General features: G+C 40.6%; 1 protein-coding gene across 1 annotated transcript; it reads left to right on the top strand.

Moving 5' to 3' along the window:
* Window positions 1–5,881: 5,881 nt before the first annotated feature.
* LOC119735058 (dynein beta chain, ciliary-like) lies at window positions 5,882–23,109 on the top strand (the record flags this gene model as incomplete). The annotated part of the gene is made up of 17 exons (XM_038208750.1): window positions 5,882–5,917; window positions 6,619–6,729; window positions 7,622–7,817; window positions 7,978–8,090; window positions 8,264–8,622; window positions 9,280–9,484; window positions 9,782–10,087; window positions 10,422–10,592; window positions 11,074–11,196; window positions 11,315–11,508; window positions 11,735–12,011; window positions 12,434–12,571; window positions 12,691–12,972; window positions 13,663–13,782; window positions 13,977–14,219; window positions 15,030–15,212; window positions 19,052–23,109. Coding segments are annotated over 17 exons (3,675 nt in total), but the record flags the coding sequence as incomplete, so codon positions are not given.
* Window positions 23,110–24,385: the final 1,276 nt, after the last annotated feature.

Here is a 24,385-nt window from a genome sequence, read left to right as displayed (position 1 = left end):
TATTCATCTCCCCTGAAAATTCAATTGAAGCAAAATGCTGCACACAGCACACTGTGTGACGACGTACTATTGATTTTTATTTTTAAAAATATCAAAATCGGTTTAAAAGAGAAACCTTGGCCTGGATTTCTTAGGGCCATTTTCAATTGCCAGGATCTGAATCATTGCACAATGCATAACGTGTTTTGGAAGGGGATTTCGCACGACCGGATCGCAGCTATGGCTGGACCAATAATATTATTTATGAAAGGAGACACATTGGCTGCAACGCGCATTGTATCATGGGCAATTGGGCATTTACTTCGGTCATCAATTTTGCTGTAGGCTTAATTGTTCGATTTACTGCATAGATAAAGGGACGCGTATCACAGGACAATAGGCCAATATGCCTGCTCAAGTACTGGGGGATATTAACGTCGAAATTGATAAAGCCATCACCAATCTTCAGTCCATTAAGAAATCCATTTTGTCTAGTGTGAAATGAAGCGCGGTTTGTGCCTTTGTGAACAATAACTGCGGCATGATGAATGGATGTCAACTTATAGTGCAGCAATTTTTCATAAATGGTAAATAAAAGTACAGTCCCCGCGAAAACTCACCCAACAAAGACTATTGTACCATGTGTAAATAGAATGAACATCATCTCCACTAAATCTAGCAATTTGTTTTTTCTTTTCAAAGTTGGAATTTATCGCCAAAAAGGCAAGCCTTGAATAACCAAGTGCAAAAAGTAACCGAATGTTACATTAACAAAACTGTTGTGTACAATAAGTATAAATATCGTGGATAATGAGCTATTTTGACAAAACTCATAAGGAAATTTACATCCGAAAATCATAACATAGAAAAAGCAAATTTTGGTATAGGATTAGAAATTAGAGTTAGTTTTTGGTGACCCTTTAAATAAAACGTTCAACACACCAAGAGTGCACGAGTCAGTGCTGCAAAAATAATTAATGAAATGTAGCTTAAAGGTTGCCAACCAAGATTTTGCTTTGGGAATGGGTATAAATTAAATCTTGTACTCATAGTCCAGGATGGAGATCCACAGTTCAAATGCTGCAGACTTCCCGCTTTGTACAAGAGTTCATTCAAAACGTTCAATCTACAAGATTTGCTGCTTAATATTTGGGAAATCTTTCGCTTGATTTTATTAGAAGACAGTAATAAATATCTTGATAAAATGCAATTTTTTTCATCACAACATAGTTCATTTAGGAAGCATCTATGTTAATGTCACGGTTACGTGTAGGGTAATTGCTGCCTAACGTGGTAAGTCCGCTTAATGATTAATTAAGAACAGATCTCCTTGGCAATTAAATGGGAAAAACAATCAGAAATGAGAACGAATTGGAAGGCAATATTTACTGGCAAGATGTTTTCAAATGATTTAATAAAACTTAATCTTAAATTTAAGACAATTGGTGAGATAAATTAATAAATAAAAGTTGTCAGGAGTAAAGCGTACAAAGCTGTCAAGGTTAATGGCACTAAACCCTGTAATATTTCACATCAGCTTAATATGACAGTGATATAACATTACATGTGATGACTTCAGTATTTGTCAATGATTTCAGTGAATCTCAATGGTCTAGTAATAGTCTAGGTTACATGTGTGTATCTCAAATAATTATGGTATATTCATAAATACCTCAGACAGTTTAGCTATTCCTATTGGTCGAGAGCCCGTCACGTGGCCGGTATTAAACGGATGATAAAGACATGGCTAGCTGGTCTTAAACACTTTTCCAGTGTCACAATAAAATGTGGACTCCTAAAAATCCAGTGCCTCTTACCGTTTCATTGGTTGAACGTTCACAATCCTCACGTAGGCATGCGCAACACAACAAGCGAGTCAGAAGTTTACAGTTCTAAATTCAAAACGCAACGCCCCAGGTGCGTTCTGCGTGACATCGCGCAGAACATGTTACGCGCGCGTCAATCTCCATAAAAGGGTTGTTTACATCTTACTCGCCAGCTGAACACTCCATTATTTTGCTAGAGGGATGTTTCAAAAAGCATGAAGTGAACTTGTTGAACAAAATCGGGATTTTTTGAACGAATTATTTGAAAAAATTTTACGGATAAGGTATTTATGAATGGGAATAAATATGTGCTCGGTCGGTATTTATCACTCGTTTAATACCGCTTAGAGTCTGGGTGCTGATAATTACCCTCGCCTCCGGCTCGGGTAATTATCAGCACCCAGACTCTAAGCGGTATTAAACGAGTGATAAAAACCTCCGGAGCACACATTTATTCCCTTAGTATAGACTAGTATTTAATGGGCTATATGGTATACATGTAGTAAACTAGTAATGAGTAAAATCTCAATTATGAGTAAAATGTACTCTTAGCCTGAGCCTGAACCTGAGCACTGCGCAAACCTGCTCTCTCCACGTATAGAATCAACTTCCGTACGAAGTCAATTCCAGCGAGAGAGAGGATGGCTAGCGCCGTGCAGTACACCGAAGCACGTCGCGTAAGGTTAAAGCACTGGGCCTTCACTCGGCATAATACAACAATTTACAAACATTGTTTCGCTATAATTATGATAGAAATATTCAAGTATAATGACCATGATTATACACAAATATTAATTACGTCTAATACTTTGTATGGAGATAGATAAACTACATTTATGAGACTATTTCACCCAAGCGTATGCACGGCATGGTTGCGGTAATGTGGCTGCAACGTTACATGGAGACGCTGTAAACAGTAAACAATAGACTTGTCTCAAGGAGGAGTCTTCTTCTTCTTGCGTGTGAAAACCAAAACAAAGAGGTAGTTAGATCTCTGGGTGCTTGCTGAGAAGCCACTCTCGGGTTGCTGCATCAACATCAACATCGATCAGGCCTTGGTACTCATTTGGGGGGCGATAGAGGGGGCACTCGGAGATGATGTGGTCAGCAGTCTGCTGCATGCTCCGAGGAGTGAAGTCTTGTTTTGAGTCGGATCGCCACAAGTTCCCTGCTTTGGAACCTTCGCCCTCGAATGGTTCTTCCATGACCAAAGATCAATGTATATACTTACAATGTGTAACATCACCGCAAACATCACTGCGCATGTTTATAAGTAACAATACAACATCAGGTAAAATTACACTATATTTTTTAAACATATTTTAAGCAAACACTGTGTTGTCCAGTGGTAAGGGGATCCCCCACACTCAAGGAGCAAACCCCCGAGCAACACATGAAAAATTCAACAGCTCTCTTCTTCAGACATGTGCAAAAGATATGAAACACAATGTATGTCTTAATGTGTCTTAATACAACACATGTTACATAATACAAAATGTAATACAAGTTTAAACAATGTTTTAAGCAAGGTTAAGGTTCCATTTCGTGCATCACATTTGGCACGATGTTTAATATGCATATTCTATATCCCACAATGATAGATGGCTTCACGGATGCCTCTGCAATACTTTTGCATTCCTTCACAGTTGGATGGCACCCATCTATAAGATATTTCGGATTATTCAAAAGTCTCTGCAAGTACACCTCGATTGTATCAAACTTCAGCTATCATTCAGAAGCCTATTATTATCTTTGATTTGACCCTGTGATTGAATCAGTGTTGAACATGACACTTGCCCAGCCCTAGATATGATTGATCTCTTCAGAGCTTGTAAAGATAATGTGGCAAGCTATCAAAAATGCGGGCATATGAAAGACCTGGATGACCTTCAAATGTTGTAAAGTGATCGCTAAGACTCATCGATTCTGGTATTTACTCACCCTGATTGCCGCAGCAACCCAGCTGGGAAGGAGTGGCCAAAAAAGGAACACCCTGGCTTTGTCTGACATGATTTAATATTAATCGTAAAGATACAAAATACAATATATATGACGCATGCTTTAAAAATTGCATAACTACAAAACCTCTTGTTTTGACTGCTTTTTGGGACCAGCGGGTATGAGGTGGTTGTCACCTAGCCTCGGAAGGCAGCCCCTGTACCGCTATAGACTGGTAACGAATACAACAAGAAAACTTTTAGAACATATTATGGCATATATTGTGTATAAGAACAGAACACTAACTTTTCTTCTTTTTTTCTTCTTTATGATTTTTAGCGCATACGGTGCATTACTTGCTTATTAGTTCAAGTAATGGCATTAGGCCAGCCATGTAGGCGCTCTCGGATCCGTTCAGACCTTAGCTGCAAGCCCTCTTTTACAATTTGCTGTGGTGCATTCTGATGTCGCACTACGGCATGACACTTGTCATCTGGAAGACCAGTGTCTGATTTTTCTGACCTATTTGGAATTTGTTCATCATCGGATGAAGACAACACTAAATGAGTGACCCCTGGTGAGTCATCCCTACATGGTTGGGCTACATGTACACAAGCAGGTAGCTCAGTGCATTGTGTTACTGAAGCAGTCACTTCAGCCTCGTATATTTTGGATACATTATCATCACACAAAGTTTGCTTCGAAATATCGAAATATTCATTAGCTTCCGGAGTCAATATGAGTGAATCTTGGGTCTTCCCTGCTTTTTCCTGTCCCTTAAGGCTAAATGCATGCAGAGAAGTTGCATTAGTTTCAACCCCTTTTTCAAACTTATCGTCTCCTATTTCAATTTCAGTAGTGGGAGACTGTGCCAAAAGCTCTCTACAAAAATTATGAGCACTAACTTTATCATTTTCCATTACTTCAGTAGATTCAGTGACATTAGAATTGGGCTCTGTCACAACCTCTGCCATATATATTGCCCTCTAGGACAGAGGTGTGGCTTTTCCCGAATTGGGTTGCACACATGAGGAATTACTGGGGCTTGGGCTTGGCCCACCCAGATTAGCATTGGGATCATGTGATTTTTGAACTTTTTGTTCAATTTACGGACTCGTGACCTCTCTTTGAGCAGTAATCACACCTCAGATTTGATCTTCCCGAGATTGTGGGCCTAGTGTTGGACTGTTCAACAACCTTGACAGGGTCTCTTAATGCCTCATTAATTTTTTCTTGATTCGCACATATATTCTCCATTATTTGGATAAGTTTGGCCTGTCCGTCTATCAATTTTTGGATCTCACTACTCTGTTTGCTTGTGACAACTTTGTCTACTGATGCTTCACTACTCTCCACTGTCCCATCAAGGTCCTGGTATAATTTTAAGGATATGTTCCTAAACTCATAGAAGCTGAGATCAGGATTGTCCATGTCCAGTTTACGCAACTCGCGCCTGACGTAAGGACGAGCAGCGCCCTTAACGAATTGTTCCCTTAATGCTTTTTCTCTTAATCGAGCAAGGGCTTCGGATTCTTGGGGATCAGCAGCGGCAGATTCTACTTGATTGTAGAATATTATCAGCGCGCGGCTGAATTCAACTAGGCTTTCACCTTCCTGTTGAGTTCTGGCATAAAAGGCAGCATTCAATGATTGCACTGATTCTTGTAGACCGAACCGGGCACGTAAGATGCCTACTAATTTGTTGTAGTCCTCTCGATCACCGGGGGGACAACACAGGACTTCCTCCTTGGCTACCCCTCCCAGATGGTCAAGAATTGCGGATACCTTATCATTACCCTCAAGACTTAATTGCCTATACAACAAGCGTCCAGTTCTTCGACCCATTCATAAATGGTAGGGTCGCCTGATTTCTTCGGCCTACCGAAGAATTTAGCTAAGTTGGCCACAGGGGCACTCTGAAATGTCAAGTTCTGACATTTGCCTCATTGATGTTTTCTTTGCTTTTTCTTCATCAGTTGGAATTGTCAGTTAGTTGGTCCATGCCATCGATCGATGCCTGGATATTGTGTAAGACAGCAGCACAGGCAGCATCATGGATTCCTCTCATTGAAGACAGAAGTAGCTATAGGATCAGGAGATCACACAGATGTCCATAGGAACAAGGAAATGACTAAAACTCAACTGGAACTTGTTTTCTACCAAACAAAGTACATGTAAGTAAAATGAACTTCTGTATTGCTAAATTTTCTGATTTAAAACTAACACTTGTACAATACTAAGTTTATAGTCAAAAGAAAAGGCGCAGTTTTGTTTCGAGGTAAACTTTTGCAGGCCGTAATTTTCGGAATAGTAAAATTCAAGGCCAAGTTTCTTATAGGGCCCCTATATTTTTTGTCGTTTTGGTGCGAATATTTAGGTATACTTGATTTGGTTTGAGACAGGGTGTATAAGAGCCCCCGTCCCAGCAAGAAAGCACTTTCCTCGGCCGTCTTCTTTGGATTCTTGGCCGTCAGTGCTAGGCTCGTTCGTTGGTCGGACTTGTTGGGTTTAATCAAATTCAATGCTCGCTCCTGTGAAAGGAAAAGGAAGAAAATACCAAGACAGTATAAACATACAACCGTTAACTGGCAGATAATTGCAGAGACAGAAAACATCCCACTCTCCATCACACCCCACCCCTATCAAAATAACCCATGTTTTTCCTTCTGACTTTTATCATCTTCTGTTAATTTCAAACTGTAAGGAATACAGCTACCATTTCGACACATGTAGCGACCATCACTTGCACAATCGCGTGCGCGGAGTGGTATGTAATTATTCACCAGACCTGGGCTCGTACAACTTTAACTCAAAAAACTGTTAAACATGAAGGGTCAAAGCTGTGGAATTCTCTCAATCCGTCTCTTAAAAAAAGTTCTATGAGGTGTACTGTGATGTGGAACCTAAGCGTCTTGCCTTACAGAAGGCCAACGATGAGCTCCAGGCAGCTCAGGACAAACTCTCCATCATCAAGGCCAAAATTCAGGTAAGTCTTTGACATCTGTGTATTCGAGATGCAATTTCATTACTCGTTAGCATTGGATGGGAATAATAGAGTCAATGTTTAAATGGAAAAAGTCATTTCCAAGCTGATCGCAATTCAATGACAATTCGGTCACAAGTTATTATTATTATTTATTTGACCTGGCCAAATCATACAAATACTTAAGAAAACAAGGCAAAACAAGCAAATAAATAAGTAAACTAACATACAAACAATCAAAGAAATAAATGAATAAGTAGTAAATAAAATAATATATTAATTAAATAACGTATTAAATAACAAACAAAATAAAGATTGAGAAATAAGAAAAATAAACAAGAAAACAAAAATGATTAAATAACAAAGTCAATCAGAAGTGAGTCACAAATCAGTAACAAGTCAATCATAAGTCAGTCACAAGGCCATCATAAGTCAGTCACAAGGCCATCATAAGTCAGTCACAAGTCAATAATAAGTCGGTCAGAAATCTATCGTGCATCAGTGACAAGTCAATCAGAAGTCAATCAGAAATCGGTCACAAGTCAGTCAAAATCAGTCACAATTAGTCAATCATAAGTCTTTCACAAGTTAATCATAAGTCTGGTCACAAGTCAATTATAAGTCGGTCACAGATAAGTACCAAGTCAAAAATAAGTCAGTCAGAGATCAATCATACGTCAGTCACAAGTCACTCCAGACATACTAAGGGTTTGAACAGTGTCACAGTTGATTTGAAAAGCTGAGCACTTGACTTGATACCGACTGACTTGATGACTTATGATTTACACAAGAACTTGATTACAGATCTGCCAAATGAAGTCAAGCAGAGGGTGCTTGAATTGTCATCTTTGACATTAAAATTGTTGAACGGTGTATGTGTTTTCTTGACTTCTAGGAACTTGATGCCAATTTGGCCGAGCTGACCGCCAAGTTTGAGAAGGCTACAGGAGACAAGCTGAAATGCCAACAGGAGGCAGAGGCAACCACGCTGACAATCACCCTGGCGAACCGTCTGGTGGGTGGCTTAGCCTCAGAGAATGTACGTTGGGGTGAGGCAGTAGCTGCATTCAAAGAAGCTGAAAAGACCCTGCGTAAGTTGACCTATACTCTGTCAGGATTATACAGTGCTGCATCTACAGACCCAGCCGTGGTAAACTGGTCCAAAAATATGTCACTGCCATAAAATTCTGTACACTCAGTTGTGTCGCTGCCCTCTGTTGACCAGTGCTGTACCTCATTTCTTTCTTGCAGCTGGTGATGTGTTATTGATCACTGCCTTTGTGTCGTACATGGGATGCTTCACCAAGAGCTTCCGTCTAGAGCTAATGGACAACATGTGGCTGCCTTTCATCAAATCACAGAAGGTAAAAACCTGGATTCTTTAAGAGTCACACACTTTGCTTTGACCATAAATCACTCTTAATAGATTTCACAGTCAGTAGCTGTCCATTCTAAGTTCAATCTTTTCCTGCTAGCTTGGTAGCTGCTCTTAGCTTATCAATTTATAAATCTAATTCACCCTCCTTCTTTCCACCAGACCCCAATCCCTACCACCGAGGGCCTAGATCCCCTCAGCCTTCTGACAGATGACGCCTCCATCGCCAGCTGGAACAACGAGAACCTGCCCAGTGATTGCATGTCCACCGAGAACGCCACCATCCTGTCCAGCTGTGAACGCTGGCCGCTCATGATTGATCCTCAGCTCCAAGGCGTCAAGTGGATCAAGACCAAATATGGAGAAGACCTGCGCGTGGTTCGACTGGGCCAGCGTGGGTACTTGGACGTTATTGAGCGGGCTATTTCCAACGGTGACACAGTTCTGATTGAGAATATGGAGGAATCGGTGGATCCAGTTCTAGACCCTGTACTTGGACGTAACACCATCAAAAAAGGACGGTAAGGGCTTTCTTCAGGCTTTTTTTTTAGTTAACTTTGCAATTCCGTTAATTTTAGAGAAGTTTAAAGAATTTACAGAGAACAATTGAAATTACATTGACTTTTAAGTCTTTTGCTTCTAAAGAAGAACTTGTTAAGTTTGAAACGTCAGGCCGCATTAATTTGTTTAGATTTGTATATACTTGAGGTCAATCCAGTCGGTAAGCAGTTCGCAGCAGTCCTATTCATTTTCATGACTTTGAAGTTGGATTTTTTTTTGTCAGGGAATCCTAATTTTACTCTTTTTTTAGGGTGCCTGTTTACCTCTTTTGAGAGCTCCGTGGACGAGATATACAGTGTGCACGTACTGTACTGTACTGGTTCGCGTGCGAAGTACGCACGAATTCCTGAATGTGCAAAAGTTATAGCCACCGCGTCTTCGCGTGAGCGCCAGGCGTCATCGGTGCGCGAATACGTTCGAATTCAACTTGCGATGGTCTCCGAGACTAATCCCCGCCTCCAATAACTTTAGATACATTTGAAATACGCAGTGGATGGATCGGGAACCAGTCTAGGTCACCCCCAACTCTCTTTTTCTGGCTGTTGATGGGGTACTTGTGCACAGAGCCCATACGGCATTTAGAGTTATTCACATTAACTTGTCTTACCTTTCTACAGATACATCAAGATTGGTGAGAAGGAAGTGGAGTACAATCCGCTCTTCCGTTTGATCCTTCACACCAAGCTGGCTAATCCTCACTACAAACCTGAGATGCAGGCTCAGACCACGCTCATCAACTTCACTGTCACCCGCGACGGTCTGGAAGACCAGCTACTGGCTAACGTGGTGGCCCAGGAAAGACCCGACCTGGAAAAACTCAAGGTACCAGACTTGATGTCCGAGGATAACTATCTTGGATTTCTTACAGAAACTGTTGGTTCAGAGTGAGGCTAAGTTAAAATAAACAGTCTGGTGCCTACCTGGAAAAGGCCAAGGTATTGGTATCTTGGGCTCAGAGTGAGACTGAGGTTGAAAATAGACTGGTGCCAAGTAGGCTTAACACCTGGGCGGAATTTCATTAAGTTGGGTACCAGAAAATATGGTTTAAGTATGTGTTAAGCAGAATTCAGTGTAGCAACACTAATTGTGACCTTCGAATCACTCGCATTTTTATTTCAGTCGGATCTGACTAAGCAACAGAACGACTTCAAGATTATCCTGAAGGAGCTGGAAGACAACCTCCTCTCTCGTCTGTCCTCCGCTGAAGGAAACTTCCTGGGTGACACGGCCTTGGTGGAGAACCTAGAGACCACCAAGCGAACAGCCGCTGAGATTGAGGTCAAAGTTGAAGAGGCAAAAATCACGGAGGTCAAGATCAATGAGGCTAGGGAGCTGTCCCGACCTGCTGCTGCCAGAGCCTCGCTGCTATACTTCATCCTGAATGACTTGAACAAGATCAATCCTATCTATCAGTTCTCTCTCAAGGTAAACAGGCAGTTCCTTTCAATCTTTCGCTTTCTTGAAGTACACTGTTCACTAATCCAACATTGTGGTTGGCCATTTAGTCCATTAATGTCCCTCAATATCAATTCTTTTTGGCGTCTTCACCATTGAGGGGGTACTAGTGCATAGGGTCCATAATCTCTTTGAGATATGGTCGTTACTTCACAGAACCTAAACCTTTTTCAGATCAGAATTGTGAGGAAATTTCCCAACCCAGTGTTTTAAATTTGTTTGATACCAAGTTTATTTGATGTACAGCATGCTATGTCTCATATAAAATCACTCTTATTACAATCAGAATTTTTGTTCATCATAGGCGTTCAACGTAGTCTTTTCCAAGGCCATCGAGAAAGCGGAACCAGCCGAAGACGTCAAGGAACGCGTCATGAACCTGATTGATTTCATCACTTACTCTGTCTTCATCTACACCACCAGGGGTCTGTTTGAGCAAGACAAGCTCATCTTCACCACGCAGGTTGCTTTTCAGGTTAGTGCGCTAATGCTGCAAATGATAACGATAGAGGGCGCTATGGTGCCTACTCACGAGAGCCAATAGAGGGCACAGAATGTACGTGCGTCTGTTAATTCAAATATCGAAAGCAAGCTGAACAAGAATGGCACACATTACATGTGGCTTATTTTCAAATGATCGTGCCGACAAATTTTCATAGTTTTGTTCTTCACTGACTTGTTTTGATAAGCATTGCATACTAAGCACTACCTGGTTCATAGGTGACTGCGTCATACACACGCATGCACCACTGATTACCAGCACCCATTGGCTAAACATGCCACTTGGCCCTACTTCCAGTTCCAGTGGTCCCAATGCTACTCAGTGTGTGGTGGGCGTGGTTTAAGTAGAAATGACGCAACACTTACGAACCAGATATGAGGGTTTAAATTAGGCCCTGTACATTTCTGTTGTTTTTACTGAAACATATTGTTAATTTGTTTTCTTGGCACCACAGATTCTCCTTATGAAAAAAGAAATCAACCCAGTTGAGCTGGAGTTCCTACTGCGTTTCCCCTCTCAAGTCAACGTCACCAGTCCTGTGGATTTCTTGTCCAACCCTGCCTGGGGTGCCATCAAGGTAAAGCATGCTTCTTGATGAAAGCTGTATCTCGACTGAGAAGACAAAAACAGATCCACTCCATGTTTAATGCTTTGATATTTCATTGCATTCTTTATCGTCTCTTTTGTTTATCCAGTCCCTTGCGGCCATGGAGGAGTTCCGCAATCTGGACCGTGACATCGAAGGCTCGGCCAAACGCTGGAAGAAGTTTGTGGAGAGCGAGTGCCCTGAGAAGGAGAAGTTCCCCCAGGAATGGAAGAACAAATCTTCCCTGCAGAAACTCTGCATGATGCGTGCCTTACGCTCAGACAGAATGTCCTATGCAGTCAGGTAAGGGAGATGGTCAACATGCAAGACGTCATATCAAGTCATATCAGGCCAAACTTTGGAGTATTTCTTTTCAGGTTCCAATTCTTGATCTCAAGATCAGGCCAAAGAAAAAATCAAGTTTTAAAAACAAAGGCTTCAGTTTACACAGGCATACAAGTAGAATATCCATCATGAAAAACAGCCATTGATTATTAAAAATAACATGTAAAAATGTGTCTTCATGCAGGAACTTCATCGAGGAGAAGTTGGGCACCAAGTACGTGGAGAACCGTTCCATAGACTTTTCCAAATCCTTTGAGGAGACAGGACCAGCTACCCCAGTCTTCTTCATCCTGTCGCCGGGCGTGGACCCCCTGAAGGACGTAGAGGCCCTGGGCAAGAAGATTGGCTGGACGTTTGACAACAAGAACTTCCATAATGTGTCCTTGGGCCAAGGCCAGGAGATTGTAGCTGAACAGTGTATGGATCTGGCTGCCAAGGAGGGACATTGGGTCATCCTACAGGTCAGTCATATGGTATTCTTGTAGTCTCACCGTCAACAGATTCAAACAATTTGTCACCCTCATTAGTGTCAGCGCTACAGGGGGGCAGGGCCCCTCCCCCCCCCTCCCCCCCCCCCAATTGTCTTCCTTCCAGTTTGCCCCCAAGAAAGTCAAACCAAAGAGAAAAAGGAAAAAAAAAAGCCATTAAGTAAAGCATGGTGACATTGTCATCAAAGTATATCAAATTTTTGCAGTTAAAGTTGTCAAATAAAAACTGTACATCGTCACTTTTGAAAATCCGCCAATCGAAAATTGATTTCATCTACTTTGTCATTAAAGAACATACACAAATTAAGGTATATTGTCCTTGTCATTGACATCCACCAATTTATTTACATCTTGTCACTGATTATTATTCAAGAAACTTTTTATTGTCATTGTAGAACATCCACTTGGTAGCCAAGTGGCTGAGCACCCTTGAGAAGAAACTGGAATCAACCGGCGAGGGAAGTCATCCTGACTATCGTGTCTTCATGAGCGCTGAACCTGCTGGCACACCAGATAACCACATCATACCACAGGTACACAAGAACTTGTGCTATTACCTTCAATTGAATACATGCCTTGCCTTTTTCTTTATTTCCCCGAGAATTGCCCAAGGTAATTGATAATGAGCAAGTTTTGCCCTCCTCTTCCCCAGGGTGTCCTTCAAGCCTCCATCAAGATCACCAACGAGCCCCCTACCGGCATGTTTGCCAACCTCCACAAGGCCTTATATAACTTTGACCAGGACACGTTGGAGATGTGCGCCCGGGAGGCTGAATTCAAGGCTATCCTCTTCTCTCTGTGCTACTTCCACGCCGTGGTGGCCGAACGTCGTAAGTTTGGTCCCCAAGGCTGGAACCGAGTCTACCCATTCAACACCGGGGACTTGACTATCTCTGTCAATGTGTTGTACAACTACTTGGAGGCAAATTCTAAGGTAGGAGCAAGTTCCATCAAGAATTACGGTTACACATATTTTGATTAAAATTGATCAAAATACAGTGATTGTTTGAAGCATAATGTGTCGTAATGTAAATCTCTTGCAAAGAAGTCTGTCAAGTTGCAAAAGCAATTGTAACGATGGTCAAATAAGTTTCTTTGATTTCTACAAAAAAGAATTAAAAATTGGCATTAATTTTCTTTAATAAGCCCACTTTAAAATTATTTTAGGGTTATAATAAATGTTATTTCTTGTACAGAAACACACCACACCAAGCATACTGAAATGTGCATCCTTGTGGAGACATTTCTTTGTTCTCGTGTAGTAAAGTTTTCGAGTTTGAAAATGTAGTTTCAAAATGTTCTTATTTTAACCAGAATTAATATCCTTGGCTGAAATTCGGACTTTTCCTTTTTCTAAAACTTCCATTTGCGACAGATCAACGCACCTTGGAAATTCCTAGTTTTTAAGTAAAATCCATATATCTATTTGGTCAAAACGTTGTGGAGACGTATTCATCTATAAAAATTGCCCTGTGGAGACGTATACAATCATTTGCTCCCTATTGTGTGCATGTCTCCAGAGGGCCGGTGTATCAGATCACAGAAGTTATAAGTGTTTATAAAGCAGAGTCATTCAGTCAAGATTCAGATTCCTGATTGTCTTGTCTTTGTTTGAATCTCTTAGGTACCATGGGAGGATCTGCGGTATTTGTTTGGTGAGATCATGTACGGTGGTCACATCACTGATGACTGGGATCGACGTCTGTGTAGGACATACCTGGAGGAATACATGCAGCCTGATATGGTAAGCCCAAAGATGCTTAAACTCTGAATGGTATAGACCATTCTGGCAAAGGCCACGACTGCGGTCAAGCCTTGCTTTCGTGAATGCCAAAGACGTTCTCAATTTAAGGTAATGTGTATTTTGAACACACTATCGTTCATGGGAGTCATTGTCGTAGTTTGAATGTTTTTCTGTTTTCTTTTTCTAATTTTCAGCTTGATGGTGAGGTATACCTTGCGCCAGGCTTCCCCATCCCTCCCAACTCGGATTATGTCGGCTACCATCAGTACATTGATGAGATCCTACCCCCAGAGAGCCCCTACTTGTACGGCTTACACCCCAACGCCGAGATTGGCTTCCTGACTACCACCTCCGACAATCTCTTCAAGGTGGTACTGGAAATGCAGCCGCGAGACAGTGGGGCCGGGGCAGGGGCTGGCTCCAGCAGAGAGGAGAAGGTTTGTAACACTTGTTGTTGCCCTCAAAACATAAAATCTAGATTCAAAATATGTCAGTCCAGGCAAAATACAAAGAAATCAGCGTATAGAAAAGCTGTCGCGGGTCGTTTTGCAAAGTGGGTCATGGTGCACTAGGGCAAGGATGCAGCAGTTTTCACAGCTTTTTGACAACATGCTTTGCTCTGGATTTTTGTGTGAATGACCAGTTTGCTTTATGAGTCTGTTGAATAGATTTTGTATTGTGTGGTTTCATGTCAGCAGTGAAGCGCGGAAAGTATACCACACAATGCAGAAATCGAAAAGTGAAGTTGTAAAGTGCTCTCTTAAAGGCCCAAGCACTAGACCTTCACGATGACATACACAATCATGACAATGGGCTTTAAAAAAAGGCATTCTGAATACTGACCTGAATATTAAACAAAGTTTTCTGCAAAAAATGGCGATGAGAGCATATAGCACCATTGAAATAGATTGCTTCCTTATTGGAGACCAAGGCCTGCTTATTAGAAAATATTGCTTGGCAAATTTATAAACCTAGCGGAATACCAACGCTAAAACCTGTCACTAATAGTTGTTTATTTATTTATTTATTTATTTATTTATTTATTACATTTCTTTACCCAGGGTATGCCCAAAACAGTTAAAACCTGGTTTCTGCTGGGACCCTGTTCAGATATATATGGCATAAACTTTTGGCTTTATGAGATAAAAGCCAGTGCTTTATCACTGTGTGGCCTTCAAGGTACCAGACCAAGATGGCTGTAGATTTGTCCCCGTGTCTGATTATATTCTGTGATTTGTCACACACAGATCAAGGCCTTACTGGATGAGATTGTGGAGAAATTACCGGATGAATTCAACATGCTGGAAATCATGGGGAAAGTGGAGGAGCGGACGCCGTACATCGTGGTGGCCTTCCAGGAATGTGAACGCATGAACACGCTGACTTCAGAAATCAGACGTTCTCTCAAGGAGTTGGACCTTGGACTGAAGGTCAGTACTCAATTGTCGTTTTTGTCTTTCGTATTGCCACCTTTACGGACTCAATTGAAGGGGACGCTGAACCCGTACGATTTCAGCTTAAAAGATCTTATAAGATTCTTATAAGATTCTTATAAATGGGTCCAAATCTTTTAAGATTCTTATAAGAATACACAGCAAGTAAGAAAAGGATAACAATTCTTATAAGATTAATTATGTTCTTACTTGAGTTAGAAATTGCATGGATTTCTTATAAGATTGCTTTCCCACTGTGCCATTGCAATTGCATTTTCAGATTATTTCACCATGCATAATGTAACATGTACCAGTACTTAAGATAATGACACTGTAAAACTCCAGAACCAGAAATTTTCAAATCCCAAAGTGGAACTTTTTATATGGGCTAATGGGCCAATTACCGTAATTTCCTGCGGATAAGACGCGTCTTATCTGACTTTCTAGACCACAAAAACATCGCTGCGCCTTATCTACAGGTGCGCCTTATCTGGTGTCGCTTGAGTTCAAAGTGACGGTCTTTGTGTGAAGAATTCTTTCAATGCCGCAATCAATAATGCGGTCAACCAAGCTCAACTCTCCAGACATTGTGACCGTATTTTCATTCCAACAATGCCGCGATGTGTTGATCCCCCATGATCGTGCTTTCATTCCAACAATGCCGCAATACGTTGATCCCCCTTACACCGCGTTCCCACTTGAATTTGGAAAAGGTGGATCAAGATCCGGCATTTTGGTGTGATCGTTATCTTACCGCAACGAAACCGCAAGTGGCGTTCCCACTTATGCTTGATCCACCTTTTCGTACGGAAATGTTGGGTCCAAAAGGTCACTGAGTTCGGAATTACGCGCGCTCTGTGGAGTGCGAGTGGCGGTAGTGTTGCATGCTAGGCCAGGATGGATCAGTTTTTAACAGCGCTATGAATTCACCGACAAAAATTACGCAAATTCACCGACATAAATCACGGATCTGTACGTAGAGGATCCGTACGTGCATAAATTAACTGGTGAAATCGAACAGCGCCGCTCGCTCATTGTGTGACATCACGGCAGAAACCAATGCATCGATAAGGGATTCCCTGGTTCTGAAGCTTCTCATTGGTTAAAATGGTCACATGATGTACTTCGACATCATTTTCCAATTTTCTATAATCAATACTACAGATTTGTCACCTCCAGACGCACCGCGTTATCGGCACTATTCTCATTGCGTATTCGTAAGCTTTTCCATGATTCTGTGCCAAATTGAAGTGTTTTGGTGAGTGCGAACTCAGAGTCATTTATGGATGGAAAAATAAGTAAAATTTCACGAATAAAAAAGGTTTAGAAATGGAAGAATACGCAACGAAAATTTTAAAAGGCCTAGTGTAGTTTCCCCCGGTGTGACGGGATTATTTTCGTATGGTACATACATATAGGCGACGCTAGTTTTTGTATTAGTCACCGGTAGAGGGCGCAACATCTGGCTCGGAGGGACTGGGCAAGTCTATGAATCTTATCCAGCGTGCGTGTTGCAATATCTTCAGACAGCGCGTGGACCATCGTTTCTGGCCGCTGATTGGGCCGCACTGCATTAACAAAAGGCCAAGGAAGGCTAGGATCGGAAACCGCAAGCAAGCATGCACAGCGCGCGTTGGCTGAATGTTGAAGGTCGGTATCAATTTACATTGGTCTTTTCTTCATGGCTCTACATGTTACCAGCCAATGTGGTTACAGTTTAATTCATCCTCCGAATAGTGTGATCGTTCTAAGGCAACACAATGGCCCCTTTGTGGCGATGTACCGACACCGGGTGACGCCTGGTGTTCTTCTGTGTGCGGTCAAACATGCGTCTTATGCGGCGGTGCGCCTTATCTGTTGGCGTTTGAATTTTTTTGGGGTGATTTTAGGGACCTGCGCCTTATCCGCCGCGCGCCTTATCCGCAGGAAATTACGGTAGATATGGATGTTGCATATAAAAAATATAAGTTAGTGTTTTCTTAAGTTTTGTTCCTAAACCTTGCTGAAGTTGAATGTGACTAGGACAAGAAAATACAAGAGATGATACCTTTTTTATTTGAGACAATAAACATGTCTTTTTTTCTGTGTTATACGTACGTAACATGGACAGACAGACACACTGCAGCAAGGAAAAGGGTGCTGAGGACAAATTCAGATTCTTATAGGGACTTTCATTTGACATTATCATCCCATTTTACTTTGTTATCAAACGAAAATATAACAGCTTTTGCACTGGCATCAAAGTTATGATGTGATTAGGGCTATGTACAAATAGGGACAGACATTTTGTGACAAATATGTAGTCTGTTCGTACGTATAAATCCTGATTATAAAATTTCAAATAATTCTTCAGATTGACTCTGAGTTTTCTAGGTTTTGACTGATGGCATTCCTCCAGGGTACATCTTCTTAAATCAGACAACATTAGGGGATCATTAGATGTTATGCTTACTTTGTGACTTTATCTAAAACGTCTGTCCTTTGTTACATACATGTATATAACACTTTTATAAAAAATATCCACGGTATTTTCTAACATAAAAAGTTATATCCTTTGCAGGTGAGGATATTTGTTCAAAGCTTGCACTGTTTACAACAAAAATTAAGAGACCAAGATCCTAGTTTTATATCAAAACTGAAAAGGTCTTCTCATGGTCTTCTTAAATGTCACACTTTTGGGCCCATTAGTGTGGAATTGCCAATTGGGCCTGTCATGTCATCAAGCACAACTCGCAGATCCCTTTTAATGTGGCAGTGAATCAATGTATACTATGGCACAGGGACACTGGTATACCCCTCGGTCACAAACCATGCACAGTATATCCTGCTAAACGCAGCAATTAACACGCAGCACTTGACAAAATGACAAGCCTGTGTAGCAAGATCAATGATGTCAAAAATCCCAAGGCCAAACAAGGTTAGGTTGAGGGTCAATAGATGGTGACTGAATGCAACAGAAAACAACTGTGGCATTGTGCCTTGGATGATACAAGGAATATGGCACAGAGTCAGAGATCTATACTTTTTCAAAGGACAAATCTGTGATGGCCCTATCTTTAGGGATAGGGATTGGCTTTATAGCCTATATGGCTCTCATTGTCTCCGAATTGGCTGTCTATGCACTGGTGTTGATGGCTCACTAAGGACAAGGGTCCACAGACCTTCACACCCCCACCACTGCATTGGTCTGACAGGGTTAGGGTTATATAAAGAACTTTGATTCAACCAGTAACAATGGATTACTTTATTTACTAGCATGGGGCCGTATTTAATAGGGGGTAACTTTTTTATTGACAGGGCTTCCAAAAGTTGACCTTCCTGTGCTTCAAAAATAAAAATTCAAACAAAATTGTTAATGTTTTTTTCCCTGACAAATTTGTAACCAAATATTTAAATAAAAAAATTGAATTAGTAAAAAAAAAAAAAAATTTTTCTATTATGGACACAGCAACCCTCTGAAAAGGTTTTATGTAAGGGTTGTTTTGTGTCTCTTATGCACAAAAAGGTGATCACGAATCACGAAATATCAGGCTTCAAATAATTGATTTTTAAATGACATTGTTTGATAGTTTTTTTATCGTCACATTCAAAAGAGACTAGTATTTGTATACATTGTATTGCTCAAAAATAGATTCCGCAAATCTATTAAATTTAGATAAACATTTTTGAAATCTAAGCATGAACATGGGTTCTGCAGAACTCTGCACACAGTCTGCAGACTTTCATTGAAGCTCTTCCTTAACTGATATGTGCCACTTTTGAAAGACCGACGTGATTGGTACAGGACTTCATTTATTGATTGATTGATTGATTGATTGATTGATTTGTGAAACCAGGGTGAGCTTACCATCACATCAGACATGGAGGATTTGAGCAATGCCCTATTCCTGGATCAAGTGCCAGAGTCTTGGAACAAGCGTGCCTACCCCAGCATGCTTGGCTTGGCAGGCTGGTACGCGGACCTTCTACTCCGCATCAAGGAACTAGAGAGCTGGACAGCCGACTTTGCCTTACCCACGGTGGTCTGGCTGGGTGGGTTCTTCAACCCTCAGAGCTTCTTGACGGCTATCATGCAGTCCATGGCACGTAAGAATGAATGGCCTCTGGACAAGATGTGCTTGCAGTGTGACGTGACCAAGAAGAACAAGGAGGATTTCAGCAGCGCTCCTCGTGAAGGGGCGTACGTCCATGGCCTATTCATGGAAGGAGCTCGCTGGGACACCCAGACAGGAATGATCGCTGACGCTCGCTTGAAGGAACTGACTCCATCGATGCCAGTTACCTTCATCCGTGGTATCTCAGTGGACAAGCAAGAAACACGTAACATTTATGAGTGTCCGGTCTACAAGACAAAGCAGCGTGGTCCGACGTTTGTCTGGACCTTCAATCTCAAGTCCAAGGAGAAGGCTGCTAAGTGGACACTGGCTGGAGTGGCTCTACTTCTCCAAGTCTAAAAGGTAACCTTCTGAAGTACAAAGTCTAAGAATGCTGAAGGCTATTCCCACACTAAGGCCATTTTCATTTAAGTACTTGGATTACGGATTTTTCAGGTCCCGCGGTTGGGCGGGTAGCCAAAATGTTTTCCAAAATACACCAAACATGTGGGGGCGCCCTTTACAACGCGCACATAATAGTACGCCCTGTATTCCGACGCAATCTTCAATTCTGAAAGTGTTCAACCGATGTTCCATTTAAGTGCACAACAAATTATCAACATTTTATATATCATTCCAAACAATTGCTTGGAATCTGTTTTTAAAATATTTCATTGCCAATGTTTGAAAAGCGCTTGTGTATCGATGCAGCTGGTTTCCGTTCATTCTGCTAATTCTTAGAACAGTTTTGGTGACGGGAAGCAGTATACCCACTGCGCGTCACAAATGCAGATGAACATGCAAGAACATACGATCAATCAACAAGCTTATAGTAAATCGGTACATAATGTACGATTATTCCTTTCTCAATTTTTGGTCTGACGCCACGATTGCTTGGTTAAAAGTAAATCAAAAGATTGTGTTTGCTACTCAAAAGGTGTGATATTTCTTTTTTCCATTATTAGTTTTTTTAAATCAAATTTTTGTGACGGTGACTCTGTAATCCATGTTATTAAAAAAAAATGGCCTTACTATCTCTTGTTCTTTAACAGTTAGTTTTAAGCGTCAAGCATTCTGCAACCTCTTTTTCCGCATGTTGCAGCCACCTTGGTCTAGATCCCAGACCTACATGGAGATTGCTGTGAAGCTATCACAACACCATATAGGCACCAGGCTAATCTCTGGCTGATAGAAAATCAAATACCAAGGTTTAAAGAGAGGGTTTAGTGTAACAGTTGTTTTACAGCATTATTTACAGTTTTAAATTTGGGGGTTAAAAAGGGGACCATTTCAACTTAAGTTTAAATCATTCAAATTTCAGTGCATTCCAATTCTAAATGTTAGCCCAAAAGGTTGCGTGTTGCATTTTTTTTGAAAGAAACCAAATGTACATAGAATCAGTTGATGTAAATATTTCAAACATCTGATATTCATAACATATTGTGTATTTTTGCAGTTCTAGTCAAAGGTTTGTTTCAGTTCTTCCATAGATGTCATAACATACAAACGATTCTCATGAGGAGTTTTTAAAAATCTGAAGGCCCATTTGCCATCATGTGTTATTCATGTTTAATATGGCTTTGGAAATTTTAGCTGTTCCTAATTTCATAGCATTCACTACTAATATTTGAGGCCAGTTTTGGGATTTTTGTTTGCCATAATTGATTGCAATTGTCATTCACCAGTTTCCTTCTCATAACTTATTTACAGAAAAATAATTAATAAGATGGAATTATTTCTGTTCAATAGTGGGTTTTGCCCTTGACCAACTCAATATTACGTCAGTATTTGTTATGCCCTCGCAGACAAAAAATACTAGAGAAAGTACAAGGAGTTTGCTAATTAAACATCCTGGCGACGCCCACGTTCACGGTGGGCGAAGTTTAAGTGCTACATATAAATATGCAAAGTATTTGTAAGCATTGACTGTATTACTCAATGCCTCAGTGCCGTCCATTTAGTTACCATTTATTGCTTTGATTTTTATTACCTTCAACCGACTGATGCTTTGAATTGATACATTACAGACCACCTGCACTTTTTAATATTGCCACTCAAATACAAGTATTTATATCTTCAAATTTTATATGCCACTGCAGTCCGTCCACAATTTTAAAATAAGAATAATTATATTTGTGTCTGTTATTGAAATTTGTTTTGGATTTGAATGAAGCAGAAGCTGTGCTGGTTGTTCAATATGATGTATTAAAGTCTCTCTATGTGTAGTATTTGCAGTGATAGATTTGAATTCACAGAAGAGTGATGCAAGTTTTGAAGTATTCTGCCACCATTGTGAACAGGACCAAAATTATAATATAAGGTTAAAGGGTCCATACGAGGAATTGTTCTTAGGAACACATATTGTGCAACTTTCTACTTCTCTTAAATGTATGAACACCTACTGGACAGCCCTTTTTGGGTTAGTCTGATTGAAAGTGCACTTCTTTAAACCTTTAAAATTGTCCTTGTTTTTCCCGACTATTGAGGGCGCTGCTGCTGTGATGTCATTGTAGGAAGACACTGTTCAGTTTGGGGGTTTCAGTTCTGTTCAAATTGTGAACCCACAATTTGCTCATTGAAAACATTTGTGAGAAGGAGTTGCTCATTGGCTTACTCCCATGTTCTTACCAGTGTTGGAGTACTTGTACTCGTACTCGAGTACACCCAAGTGCTCAGCCCGTACTCGACTATCAGTTCTCGAAAATTATTTGGACTTGACCTGCACTCAATTCTTTGTACTCAAATTTTGCACAGACTCGATGGTTTGGTACTTGACTCCAGTACTCAGGAGGACAAATCGAGTACATTTCCTTTTAATCGATTCTATAGCTCGTCCTGGAATGCAACGCGAGTGCAGTTGCAGTCTGTATTACGGCCATAGATTAAAAAAAAAAAAACCCATAAAAGACTAGATCGGCAGCGCGTGCATATGCCCTCTTCACTGTGCGATAAATGTGTGCCATTTTTGTGGTCTCTCGTGGACATGCAAAAATTAACATAAAGTCATACAGCTAAATGTATCTGTCGCCAAGCACGTGACCTAGCTTAACTCATGCGAAGCTAGAAATGCACACCGAGTTTGTACGCGTTGCGCCCACACGTGCCGCTATCCGTTCGGTTACGATAATTATGTTTTCTGCAAACTTATAAACCTGTAAACCTTTACACTGTGCAGGCCATTTACTCAAATGGTTTTCAGTAAAAGCATTCGCTTAATTTTTAAAAATTGGTAGTAAATGCAAATGCAACTTTTTATTCATACGAACTATGGTATTACTTTGTACTTTATAAATTTTTAATATTAATCTTTCGCAATTAACATTAATAAATGCATTAAGTTTTGACAAGTAAATATTTAAAATCTGAAGCAATTACTCCTTTTTTATAGTAAAGTAAATGATTATTAAATTATTTATTGATTTCTGGTAATGAAATTAAGGATTCCTTAAAAGTGCATGCCCTAGGCACTGTAGCTCGCTAGCCTGAAGAAACTTGTAGAGAGAAGACAATGAGCAGAAATTACAGTTTTAGAGGTGGGAGGAAAACCCCAGAAGAATATTCTGGGGAAAACCCACGGAATCAGGTAGGGACTGAAAACCCAATCCACATGTAGACCATGGGTGCCGATACACAGCGCATTGTGCGCGTAAACGGCATTGCGTTCGTCACGTTGGCGCGCGTTTTTTGTATGTGTCCTCCAGCACGTGACCCTCCAGGTAAGGTCACACGTATGCACGCGCTGCCGATCTAGTCTTTTTATTTTATATCTTTGACTACGGCCTGGTCTAGTTCAAGTCATAGCACTGAGGATTCGTGAATCGGGAGCCAGCCAAGCCCACGCTTCTTGTGTTCACTCGCCGCTTCACGGTTACCATCTTGGGATTTTTCCCAAGCATAATCCTTGTCCAGCAACATGTATTGTCCGTTGCCTAGGGAAATCTCAGGAATTTTCTTAGCTTTAGGGTTGTATGTTCTCGGATTCGAGGACTCGACTCCAACACTGGTACATGTACTTACACCACAACGAATCACCAAAGAACAGAAAATTTACTACGGCAAAATTTCCAAAATTCTACCAATAATTATTGTTTGTGCTGAAATAGCTGTTATTGAAGTTTCTGCCTGGAATGACATCACAGTTTTGTCATGAATATGGAAATTCGCATTGACATAAAATATAAAACAGAAAAGCACCAAAACACTCTGGAAAATGGCAAAACAAAATTGAAAATAAGATTATAAAGTTCTTAACAGGGAATAATTTGGAGAAAATACAAGTGAAGAGATATTGTTTACTTGTGCATTTTCAGATTGATGGGAGTTTATGGATATTTCGTTAAAATTGTCTTCAGAACATTTGATGTGGTTTAAAAAAACACTGCTTTGTATTCTTTTCTGTTCTGAATTTGTGCCTTTTATCAATAAATGCATTTAATGACAAGTGAACCAATGGAGTTCTTTGTTTCATTGTTCTGTTCCTAATGAGTGAAATCTATTTATTTTTATGTATTTAATAGTTTTTATGTTTAACCCCAATACAACAATCAAATTGATTTTACATGATGGATGTAACAAACATTGAGCAAAATAAGAGAAGAGTTGTTAAAAATGCGTTATAAATTATGCACTTCATGTGTAAGAAAACAATATTTTGAAGTCTAAAACTTTGACATATGAAGTTAAAATGGAAATATTATAAAGTTAATGATAAAGTTAATGTAACTTGATGATTACAATAACAAGAAAAAAGTGACAAACCCCAACTCACTTATAGGGTGACCTATCCCCCCCCCCCCCCCCCGCCTTACAGCTTTCCACATTTGCATTAGAAATCCAGCAACACAAGATAGTAAGCTGGTCCGTAAGCGCAATAAATTCCGAGTCAATTGATTCACAATGGCTATTCAATGGTCTACACAATAGGCCCGATTTAACCCATTCATTGGCATTAGTGGGTAAACCTGTACAATAGCACTGCCCGGCTCACAAGTTTTAGTGGATCAGTCAATCAGTTATCATTGACCCTAAAAAAAATGGGTTTAGATACCTGGTTTTATACAATTTGGACAAAGTCCT

Source organism: Patiria miniata, unplaced genomic scaffold, assembly GCF_015706575.1.
Source record: "Patiria miniata isolate m_02_andy unplaced genomic scaffold, ASM1570657v1 HiC_scaffold_28, whole genome shotgun sequence".
Taxonomy (NCBI): Eukaryota; Metazoa; Echinodermata; class Asteroidea; order Valvatida; family Asterinidae; genus Patiria; species Patiria miniata.
The sequence above is the reverse complement of the archived record's forward strand: the minus strand, read 5'-3'. Positions and strand labels throughout refer to the sequence as shown.